Below are 12721 nucleotides of genomic sequence, written 5' to 3'. Positions count from 1 at the left end.
TACTGGCTGAGACGATTAGGTCTGGCTCACCGCTTTTTATGTACAAATGTGAATCTGCCATTTGTCCTTTTAACATAAATAACAGTCTATTGCTGCTACATTTGCAGCGGTCAGGATGAATGTGTTCATGCTGTTATTATTATATCTGCTCACGGCTGTGTTAAGGCACTGCAGAGTGCATACTCCCTCACTATTTTCCTCACTATTTCTCACTTCAGGAAAATACAGGTGGTTATATGTCTTATTTGAGTCCAGCAGCACTCCAGCGAGCATTCTGCTTGGTGGTTTACCTCACAAATCTGAGATCTGGAAATGTTTCCCAATGGCTGTTCAACACTTATCTTTTTTATACTAAGAGCAGTCTCTCACTGAATCAAAATTAATACTCTGCATGACAGGGAATGTTTTATTGGCCACTTCAGCTTTGATGATTTTATATCACAGCTACAGCTTTTTTCTTCTTTTTTTCTCCAGGAATCAGTCTTTGTTAGTAGGTTTGGCAGTTTTTACTTTGAGATGTTAAAAGAATTCAAATGAGAGCTTGTAAAAAAAGCTAAAAACATGATTAAAAGAGCCAGCGAAAAGCTAAAAATGAACAGAGCCTTTACTAAATTACGGCTGATAATGGGGTTGAATCTGGTCGGCTAATCAAGATCAGTTTTAAACACTAGACACTTTGCTTTTTTAATCAGTGCTTAAATGATTGCATGCTCTCATTAAAGTTATTGAAGAAGAGAAAAACTGCACTCCACATTTAATTTCCTCAAACTACGACCTTTATAAATCATAAGCCTATATTTCATGCAAAGAAGATATGTGCTGCATTTATTGGTCAGGTTGTATCTATAGTGTACACCTCATGCAGAGGAGAAACTGAGTTCCTCTGAAATAATAATAAAGGCTCATGATGAAGGAGCTTAGATTTCTGATTGGTTGGCAGGTGGCCATCGAAATTATAAACCAGGACACCTCAGTCAAGGCAACAATTTAATTACTGTCTGAAAGCAACGGCCCTGATGCTTCATCCTGAATTGCCAGATCACTCACAGTGGTGAAATTAACTCACAGTAACTGTCATGTGAGGAATCAATCAGGATAAGGCTCGAATATGCTTTACTTTTTATTTTTCACTGTCATTAAATCCCATTAAACGATAATAAATAAAACCTCCCACTAACAACAGCCTGATATATCTTATCTCTCTGTGCCAGCAGAGCTCCAACAGTGGGTGACATGTCACTTCATTACATAACCCCAGTTTGTGCCTCTCATGTATCAGCACACACCCGGGTCACAGAGGTAACCTTCGGTTTCTCTAAAAGTTAATTAACCGGCGATGTCTGAAAAACCCAGAGGCTCATTTTAACACACAGTTGTTCTGACAGTTTCATTTAATTTAATAAATCAGTCCTCAAAGACTCTCCCAACCATCTGGATGAAAAAATATTCCATCTGCTACATGATATAAAACATTTTTGACCAGTATCCCAAGTTGCGATTGTCGTCTATCTAACTGGCCCAGTGGGCGACTATCTTTGTTTTGATTTGGAAATGGAGGCACAACTTTTAAAACAGGTTAAAAATCTTGGATACTTTTTCATCCAGATGGTTAGAGGAGTCTTCAGGGATTCTACCTAAGAGCAACTGGAGGTGTTTTCAAACACACAGAGACAGAAAAAGAGGTTGTTCATTACCATGAACATGCACATCCCTGCTGCTGTGAATACTCACTAGAGCATGTGTAATGTGTATTGATCTGAAGCTGGAAATAACAAAATAACAAACAAAAAAAGCATTTACTCTTGTTTAAGCACAGCAACTTTTGCTAAAAAACTACAGGGGCCAGCTGTTTCAGGAAATTCTTTTTCAAAATTATATATTTGTGACCAGTTTTTAATGATCTTCTGTAGGAACAGATGTACTTGGGTTGCTACTGACATGGTAGGTAAGTATTTAGAGAAAGGCACGCAAAGTGTTGTTTTTTGTTCTTTTCACAGGATTTGTTGACAATAACAAAAATGTAGAGTAATGCCAGCCTTATCTTATGACCATAAATGAATGGGTTATCAGTTATAGAGAGATGTAAATATGATAATGTACTCCAAGGTGTCCATTATAGAAAATAATGGACAGGTGATGCCACGCTGCATTGCATCACATCTTTGCTTCCATCTTCTCTAATATCCTCTTCAATTGGCCTCACTGAATCATTAAAGAAATGATAAATAAATGGAAAATGACAGTATGGTGTGTACAGTATGTCTATGGCTCAGGTGTGTCATGAATTACAAACATTCAGTTATATCAACATAATACCAAACCTCATACATTAACAAACAAGAAAAAATAAATCAGGGAATGAATGTGAAAGGTAAGACAGTTGTGTTAGTAATTTCCATGCTGCCTTACCAGCTTTCTTTGGTGTTCGGGTGAAGGTTCCTTTAACGGTGCGGCAGTGGGAGTTGTCCCCACCACAAACGCCACATTTGTCCTCCACTTTGTTGGAGCCGATTTCTCTGTCGCAGCCAACTTTCTGAAGACCAAGAAAATAATTACAGAGAAGAGCTGATACTCTCTTTTTGCCAGGAGGAACTGTGAAATTCACTACATAACTTGACAAGATGCTGACGTGAGGCATTATTAGGTACTGGATTATCAGTGCTGACTGGGCAAAAGCTGGTGTTAGCAGACTGCCTCTGGAGTTGGAGGACAAGCTCACATATGAGGTGTCACATTTGGACAGAAGGACCAGAGGAGTCATTTTATGACCTCTGCCAGGAAGGGTTATGTGTCTGGTTTAATTTGTTTGTTACATAGCAGGACATCTCAAAAGATTTGTCATCAGATTTGGTGGAAAGTTTGACCATTACCAAGGTGCATATCCAGAACCAATAGCACCAGTATGTGGCTGTTCTGGTGTTAGATTATAAGGTATTTATAAGGTACTTATATTTTGATACATAACTTGTGTGTTGTGAGACATAGAGCAACATTTTTTGGATTCCTTCATCCAAATCAAATCCATTTGATTCAAACTTTTTTCCTACAAAATGCATCTAATCTTCATCAAATCTTATATTTAAGATATTTGAATAATCTCCTAAACTAATTTCCTCTTAATGCTCTCCAAATTCTTATAGGGTGAAGGGTGTAAGGATAGAGGATGTTGTATTCCTGTACAGATTGTAAAGTCACCTGAGGCAAATTTGTGAATTGTCATATACAATAAAATTTAGATGTAAACAGGGCTGTGACAGAAATGACATTTACCTGCTTAAGTTGCAGTGGTTTGATTTACTTTAATTAATTTCTGCTATCTGGGGAAAATCTCAGGACAAACTGGAAATGATGAATCAAATCAGCAGGAAAATCATACAACTTTCTTCTAAAAAGCAGTGATTGAGCACTCAATGTTAAGCCAGTATGTGACAAGTTGAACCTACAGTAATGATGATGCAGTTTACTAACATCCCACAGTGTAATTTTAATGAATTCCTTCAAAGCTTTCAAGATTCAAACAGCCTGCAGCCACTAATATGCATGTTTACCTGATGTGACTTTTAATATGTCAGGAATCATGTAGTTTAAACACGTCCTTACCACACACTCTCCACGCACGCAGATATCGTAGGCATTCTTATAGGAGCAACGTGTCCCGTCATGCACCAGCTGCTTCATGTACGCCACGTCTCCTGTCTCCTTTGACTGGCAGTACAAATGGCATCTCTTGTTGGCTACAAGACAACAGATTATTAGATGAAATATTTAGGTAAGAAAGCCAACATGGAATGACAGGAACATTATGAGAGATTGTTTTTATTTCATATTTCATCATTTCAAACACAGCAACACCCATCATGCAGCTGATCCTTTTTAAAAGTTGAACTAAATGTGTGGAAATATTGGAGAATTTCAATCTTTTTTATGTGTACTGACGTGCGATTATACAGTGCTCTCAGTCATTGGGTCTCATCCCGTAATGTTTTTTTTATTTTCACTCTTAAGATGGTGAGAACCTTCAGACACCTGGGAGTCCACATCACCAAGAATCTGACATGGTATATACATACAGACATCTCTGTGAGAAAGGCAAAGCTATGGCTTTATCACCTAAGACAGTTAAGGAAATCCAGAGTCTCTCTGGAGCTCCTATAGGCTTTTCACTCTGGAGCTGTGGAAAGCATCCTGACAGTGGGCATCTCCGACTGGTCTGGGAATTGCTCTGCTCAGAACCATAAAGCTCTACATAGTAAGGATCATCACTCCCCACTCAGCGGGACTTCTACACCAGAGGGTGCAGAACCAGAACTAGTAGGATTAAGAAGGAGCTTCATCACTCCCCCCCAAAAAACTATTCCAGCTTCTATTCTCAGTCCATCACTGAGAGACTCAGAAAAAGCTTCTTCCTGCAAACCATCAGTATGATGAACACTGTCCAGAGCATCCTGAGCCTGTATGAGTTATTATATATTCTGCCTACAAAATGCATTATTTAACATTTAAATACATACATCAGATTCACAAAACCAATTGTTTGCACCTGCATGGAAATCCTTGTAAAACATGATGATTACATGTTTGTAAATTAAAGTAAAAATGCAAGAAAAGAGAGTATTGCAAATAATAAAATACTGATGAATCCCATAAGAGTAAATTAATTTGTGTGTACACGCCAATCTAAAGAGGAAATATTAAGCTCCACAATAAACGTTTAGTCAGTTGGTACTGTAATGGTGACTTTGATAGGCCACAGAGAAAGAATAGGAAAGGTCAAAAGGAAAATTAAAAAAACAACAAAAAACTATAAACAAGACAAAAACACACTTTAAAATGTGTCTTTTTCACACAAAAAAGTATAATCCTGATCCCCCACCCCCCCCTTCAAGTTCAATTGTTTCTTTTTGGCATAAAAAAACACAGCAGACACATGCTGGAAGAAAACAATCTGTTGACATTTTTCTGGCTTACCATCAGGATGCTCATAGGGCAGCCAGTGGTGTTTGGCATTTTGAAACTCAAAGTGTGAGTTGCGGAGCTGGCACTGCTGGGCTCGGAAATCCTCGAAGTGCTTGGGGCAGTCATCAGTGTTGCACAGCTGATACTCGTAGTTTACTCCTGGGCAGTCCTGGCCGCCGTTGGAGGGCCTAAGGGAAGGAAACGGATAAACAGCAGAGGAGCTGATCAAACAGTGAGCCTTTCTTTGAAACCAAGAACGAGAAAACATATCCTGCTCTAAAAGGGATGCTAAAACACTAAGCAGCTTATATGAAAGATTAGGGTTATTTTTAACAATGCACCTGCAGTTTGGGCGAATATGACTCAGCCTCTTTGGAGCTACGGCGTGAGAGTCGTCTCATGTTGCTTAAAAAAACTCACCATATCAAGGTGCTGATTGTCAAACCTTTTTCCATGAGGTGTTAATGCATTGCATGTATTTATGTGCAATTACTGCTTGACCTTTGTACACTTTTCCTCCCATACTGTTGAAATATTTTCTAGATGACAAATGAAAGACCATTAAGAGCAGCATTAAGACAATTGTTTAAAAGGTTCTGCTAGCTCCCTCCCTCACAGCATATTTAAAAAAAACGCAGCAGAGGAATGGTGTGCTTGTGTTTACTGCCTCAGAAAAGGAATAAATCAGTAGTTCATCGTCGTCTCTTCGCCGTCACTTATCAGGCTTGCTAACGCTACCACCAGCTATGTGTGAGATGCACAAACTGAGGCTACAGTTAGCCAGTGCCCTGTTATTCATTGGTGTGGCAACGGATACATGAAATAGACCTCAGACTCTTGCCTATGACTTCATGATTAATTTTCAAATCCAAGCAGACACATATAAGCTAATTTGAGCAGAAAAAACAATATGTATATTGTTGGAAAAATCAATAGTATCAACATCATAAACTAGCGTAAACCTATGAGATTATGTGTACAGCATAACAAATGATTTAGTGTGTAGTTACCCTTTAACAGTGAATTACTGTGACTGGAAACAGAGGAACAATCTAGCCTGCACTGTCCAAAAGTAAAAGAAAATCCGCCTTCCAGCACTGATTTGTCTCATTTGTACAAAAACTGAAGTTAAAAAGCAACACTTTGGGGTTATGTGTCGGACTATCTCTTAGCCTGGAGCAGTGATTTCAGTGTGATTAAAGACTGTCTTTATGTCAAGCTACACTAACTGTTTCCTGGCTCCAGTATTATTTTAAAAGGACATATGAGATTGGTATTGATCTTTCCATTTAACTCTGGGCAAGAAATCCAATAAGCATATTCCCCAAAATGTCAAACCATTCCTTTGAGTTTAGGAAACAAAAACTCCTTGGTTAAGGTTGGGGAAACATCATAGTCGTGGGTTAAGTTAGGACAACACTGCTGTCATGGTTAAAACAAACCACAGTTGAATGTTGGTATGAGATGGGACGTGAACCACAGTTTCCTGTGTCAAAGTCTTTGTTGAACCAACCATTTAACTGGTCTTCTTTCCAAGACATTTTGTGACAGTATATAAACTCCACACTACTTCCACCTCAGCCGCTTACTGAGGACAATCATTACTCTCTCAACCACAAGAAGCTGCTTGAGCAAGAGGAATGTAAACATGAGTTTTTAAGTGTTTGAACAAACAACCTATGCTTTCTTTTTCCTGATGTGGACAGCCTAATTAAAACTACATACAATGAATTGCTAACTCATTATAGGGCAGGATTAATTCAAGGTTTTACAGAAGGGCATGTACAAAGTAAATTATCCACTTTATCTTTTAGTCCATAATTGACTGATGATTAAAAGTACAGAATAACTCTGCACACTCAGCTATCAAGGATTAAAACACAATAAAGCCTAAAACACTAATTTCAAATGTGGTGCCCCAACATATAATTTTGGACGAACACAACAAAAAACCTAAAATCAGCAAATCTAGTACCTAATATTTCAGCAGCATTATCAATTAGAATAATCAACCTCCATTATTTCTGCCTTCAGTTTTGACAATCATTCATGATACCTCACAGAAACAAATGTTGGCCACTTACGCCGGGTTGTTGCACTGACGTGTCCGGAAGCGAACTCCAGTTCCACAAGAGCGAGAGCAGGAGCCAAATTTGCTCCAGGAGCCCCACGAGCCATCTTGCTTGACCTGATTTGGGTTCTTCCACATGCAGTGACCTTTGTAGCACCACTACAGGAAATGACAAGGGTTGGAGGAGAGAGGAAAGTAAGCCAACTAAACAAGGGCTTTTTTTTCTCTGCTAAAATGATAATACAGGCAATACAGTACATGAGAAATACACTATATAGCTACAGTATGTGCACAGTCATGTTCTGCTTAAATATGGTAATGCTCCCATGCACAAGTTCATATGTATCAAGGAAATGGTTTTTCCCATTTTGGTGTGGAAGAACTTCTTTGAAAAAAATCTCTGCACACCTGAATATGTGACAGGTGTGTCAGAGGAAGGTGCAACTTAAAAACAATGAGAAGAACTCCCTCACATTGTCTTGCTAACTGCTGAAATGTTTATTAGATCACAATGTTTTGGTCTATCCAACCTTCATCAGGTATTTGGGCAGCATCACAACACTTCCATATATATATATATATATATATATCTACATAGGAGCTGCCTCAAACGTCCAATCAGAGGACTACAGAGATTGGTTTGACTGATGAGCACCTTGAACTAACACAAAGCATACGCGTCACCAGTCAGAAAATAGCATTAAAAAGATTAGAAAGATACAAAATGACATGCCTGCCGAGTGTGGAAGAACTTGACAGGTGTGCACAGAGCCCTGATCTCAATCTCATCCAACAGTTTTGGGATGAATCTGAACACCAGCTGTGAGCCTTATCATCCAACATCAGTGTTGGACCTCATTAATGCGTTCACAGCTGAATGGGAGCAAATCCCTGTAGCCAGGCTCCAAAAACCTTGTGAAAAGCCTTCCCAGAAGAGTGGAGGCGGTTATAGCAGCATATTAACCCTCATGGTTATGGTATGTGATGTAATGTTGAGGCTGACTTGTGATGAAACACAGGTTTTGCAATCAAACTTATATCATTTATTATATTATAGATGCACCATAAAAGTGCTTTAAGAGTCTTATTAACAGCATTAATCAACTCAATAAGCTTCATGTAAGAGCCACTTGTACAAACAGATGTGTCCCTTAGGCAGTTACAGTATGAGTGATTTAAGAAAATTTGTGGCATTCATTATTTTCTCATACTTAGAATTTTCTCTCTTTTCCCTCTTTATTTCTATCACAGTACAGTGATTCTCTTATGTCATGTCCTTGGCAGCTGTATTAATATTTTCCATTTGTCTCAGGTCCCCTACTACTGATTCTCCTAAATTTGTGTGAAATTCTTGTTTTTACCCCTTTTTTGGTAAAAAGTTTCCAACAAATGGAGCGGAACAGGTCCCCGTAAATAGCAATTTTAGGGCCTTTGATTATGCTAATGATCAAATCTCATGAATGCGCACCTCCTCATTACAGGTGACATTCATCAGGCTGAAAGCAATTTATAACAAGTTCGGGCAGTTATGAGAGTTTGTTGAATCCAACTTGGAACATTCATATAAGCAAACCTCATAGAAAAGAGTTTTAGGATATGAAAATGCTCTTGCATGAAGCCCATTGTTTTATTTGCCTGTCCACATACTTTTGGACGTGAAGCATCATAGGCAATAGACTAAACTAAACTTACTTTTCCGGGAGCACATTCAGTTCCGTCGAGAGGTGGACCCTTCTTGGTTTTGCAGAAGTAAGGGTTGTCCGGGTGACTGCACCAGAGCTGTTTACACGGGTCAAATGTACGAAACTGAAACAAAGAAAAGGTGAAAGTCAAGTGCTACGATGAGTAACTGAAAGAGCTGGCATAATGTATTGTATGAAAGGTACAGCATGTGAAAAACAGCTTCACTGCTCACATAACAATGCACAAGCCAAAGGCTGAAAAGCAGAAATGGACCTTGGTCTTTTAAAACAGTTCTTAGAAAATTTTCTTATATTCTGAGGTGTTATGTAACATCATTGATTCCAGCTCTGAGATTCAAAAATGTCAATACTGAGGATTATGCAAGAGCTGAACATTATTACTCACTAATGTTTTGGGTATTATGATGCTTTGCACAAATAAAACAAACAAAAAGGATGTTATGAAGTCTGATGGAAGAAGCAGATTCACTTAACAGTTACAGTCCTCCATATCTACTGTAATAAACAGCTGACACCTTGCAGAGATTATCGTTTACAAGTGTCATCGGCTCTACTATCAGAGACACTAAAGCTGAGTGGAAAAGCTTTTCTTTGGGAACAGCTCATTGTTAACCTCCTCTCCAGGGAATGTGGTCAGATGTTCTTTTTCAATGATTAGAAGAGATTGTCAGACTGAGTGAACTCAAAAAAATGGCCTTATAGCTGCCCAGAGCATCCCTTTTACCGGGAGAAATTACTTCTTTCTTTTTTCCTTTCAGCTGATGTACTGTATCTCTCAGACTGGTCAATCTCTTTCCTCTTCTGGCTGACATTGCTCTTTAAGTCATGAAGCTCTATCTCATCTGCAGCTGTTATTCTTCAAAGTAGAACCGAGAGATAAGACCAAATAACTTATGTTATCACCATCACCTGCTGTGTAAAATAAATTAATACTAAATCCATACGTTTAAGCAGGGAATATTCTTCCATACGTCTGACTCTTAATGTCTACCTAAGCTGTGGACATTTCTACTACAACTATTACTACTGCTGCAGTAGACTGAAAAACACAGAATTGAATACTACTCTCTGTAGACTGAAAACACGATCGCTGTTATTAGTCTTTGGAGCCGTTTCTAAACAACCTAACGTGACCGTAATCTCCATGATGAAGGACCATGTCACCCGGTGCTGCGGTGTGGCTCACTGATGTGTTTTTTAATAGTTTTTGGACAATAAGGAAGGGCTACGGCACAGAGAAATAAGATATATCAGGCTTTGGATACACACAACATACTTGTAAGTAAGATCGATTCACTGTTGGTTTGGCTCTGCACATGAGACTTGTTGGCAATAAGAAAAACATAGATAATTGCCAACCTTATCCTTTAATGATTCATGAGTCTGACTCACTTAAATTTTTGCACAATTCACCTTTGGGTAAAGCTCTAGTATTCATGGATAGGATTTTAACACTGAGAATTCTGTATTAGAAGAGGACAGACCTTTAATTAAAGGTATTAGTAATCTATTAAATTCCTGACTATATTCTGTTGGTTACTTCTGTGAGAACCAGGTTTCCTCTCCACTTCATGTTAATATTCCATTAAATGTCTTTCCATCTATGCAGTAAAATACTAGCATGACACCATTTATACTAACTTTAGACTAGAGGCGTTTTAGTATTCAGTTCACCTAGATTGGGGTCACTGATTCAGAGCCATTTCCTCTGTTAATCTCATTTCTTAGGACTTGATAGGACAAACTAATTAAATTTGAATATTTGAATCCTGCAGAGATGAATATGACTCTCTGAACACGTCTGCCACAGCCACATCTTCAATCTTGTTCAACAGATCGAGCCAGTAGCTTTTCTTTGCAGAGGAACATAAGCGACATAAGCATAACATACTAGAAAAGTATTCCTGTGGTAATTGCGGTGTGAATGCTGGCTGATGAAAGGCTAACGCTAAACTGGATTGCTAGCTTTAATTTGGAGTTGGAAAAGTGGGAAATAGGTGGGTCATATTAGGAAATCTCAGCTGTGTTGATTATTTTCAAAAAGTATGAAATGGAGTTTGTAGCTGAAAGTATGAATGAGTAGAGAAAAGTTGAAAATGCACAAAAAAGTGTGAAAATGTGTCAATTTTTAACATTCCTTCCATTCATTTGAATGGAACAAAATTGCCGGAAAATGTTGAATATTTCGGAAATTATGAAGGGTATGAATGAGAAAAGTAATAGTGCAAATGTCCTAATAGAGCTGAATGTTTTGATGTTTGAATGAACTTTCTATGTTGGATAATGTGGAAGTAGTTCAGTGCCAAAAAAGTGGGCAGAATAATAATAATAAATAATGTAGAATGTGTATGCTGGAAAGCATTCACACCGATAAGCTGGACTGAATAACTACTTTTTAAAACAAACAAACAAAAACCTTTTTAGCTTGCTACACAAAAAGAACCCATTGGGTTAAATACAAAATTGCTGCACAGCGGCCCAATTACTCCATTTGCAGCTCTGGCTCTCTGTTTTTGTTTTGTTGACATGGAGGTGCGAACCAAAGTCTGCTCATGTATGGTGGTCAGTTTGGGCTAACAGGGACGCTGACCTCAATTGTTCAAAAACTGTCAGTGCAACAGGAATGCCCTCCAAAGGTGGCGCAAAGGGTGTCTTTGGAACAAACAACTTAAAGATTGTGTGGCTGTAATTGTTTGCTTGACCACTGCAGACCAGTGATCAGTGATTACAGTTTGGGGCTTTAATTAAACTAGTGGAAAAAGGAACAGTCAATTGTTGGTTAAATGTGAAATCAAAGAAAGTAATTATACATTTAAAATTTAAAATCCATGTATAGTTAAAGCCTCTACACTGCCTTAACAAGTCAGTGAGTCTTGTTCTGGGTATACATATCTTTTTTCCATTAAAAAAATTTAACATTTTTCATCATTTTGCTTGTTTCCATTGCAGTTTTATCTGTTTTTGAGAAGTGTTTTTTTTATCACTGACACTGGACTAGAAAAAAAACAATTTCACAACTTTGACAAATTCTTCAGTTATTCACAAAATATGAAGACGAAACAGGCATAATGGATTTTAAAGTAGGAAAGATAATTCCCTGCACTGCTCTTCACTGTATTCAAATCACGTATCATCAGAGTATACTCTGATGAAGGTCTGCAGGGACTGAATTGTGAGTTTGATGTATTGATGCATCTGCATACAAAACGCTGGAAGTTTAAAACCTCAGAGATTAAAAAAAAACCACTCAAACTAGTTTGGCTTTTACAGAAGCAGATGCTCTGAGAGTTTTTTTTATGTAAATGAGGATTCAGTTTATTGATGGATATTAAAGGGGAAATATGCTTTTTGTGATTTTCTGTCATTTATATACTGTTATTATGTCAGATGCCTATATTAAACATTTGTTTGGTGGCTTGTTCAACAAGCTAAGGTGCAGGACAAGACATGTGTTCATGTTTGAAAGTTAGATAAGATGGAGACTTTAGCAGGAAAGCTAATGTGGGTTATAGTTCAGAGTCTGTGACTCTTGTGTTGTGTAGCAGGATGCAATCAGGCTCAGTGTGACTATCTGCTGAACTTAACCGTTTTGGTTCACCCTCACCGCTCTAATCAGTGTGATATCCAGTAGCAGCAGCTGTTTTCAGCAAAAAAGCTCCTGATAAACTATTTGTAAACTACCTGCCAAGCACCAAACAGCAGACAGACAAAGTCAGTGACAACCTAGCAAAAACAGTAGAGACATTAGCAGCTCCAGATATTTCCCTCAGAAGTTGGTGTAAAGTCAAACAGAGATAAATGAGAGTGAATATTGGACTAACACTCTCAAGGCTGGATGTGTGAATAGGTAACATGTTAATAATAATAATAATAAACTTTATTTATATATGACTTTAAGTTTACAAAGTGCTTCCCAGATATAAAAACTGAAAATATACAGTGCAATTACAAATTAGAATAGTTTCAAGAAATAGAAACATAAATAAAAGAT

At 38.0% G+C, this 12721-nt stretch overlaps 1 protein-coding gene across 1 annotated transcript in view; it reads right to left on the bottom strand.

The window, feature by feature from the left end:
- Nucleotides 1-12721, bottom strand: part of adamts3 (ADAM metallopeptidase with thrombospondin type 1 motif, 3) — a 152515-nt gene that overhangs the window by 37329 nt on the left and 102465 nt on the right. Inside the window, exons 11-15 of the mRNA XM_044331503.1 lie at nt 8720-8833; nt 7041-7186; nt 4969-5144; nt 3601-3734; nt 2410-2533 (exon numbers count right to left, since the gene is read on the bottom strand). Coding sequence (XP_044187438.1) covers nt 2410-2533; nt 3601-3734; nt 4969-5144; nt 7041-7186; nt 8720-8833 — 694 coding nt within the window. The remainder of the gene's footprint in view (nt 1-2409; nt 2534-3600; nt 3735-4968; nt 5145-7040; nt 7187-8719; nt 8834-12721) is intronic.

The sequence above is a fragment of the Thunnus albacares genome, chromosome 2 (genome assembly GCF_914725855.1).
Source record: "Thunnus albacares chromosome 2, fThuAlb1.1, whole genome shotgun sequence".
In the NCBI taxonomy this organism is placed as follows: domain Eukaryota; kingdom Metazoa; phylum Chordata; class Actinopteri; order Scombriformes; family Scombridae; genus Thunnus; species Thunnus albacares.
This window is presented reverse-complemented; position numbering and strand designations above follow the sequence as displayed.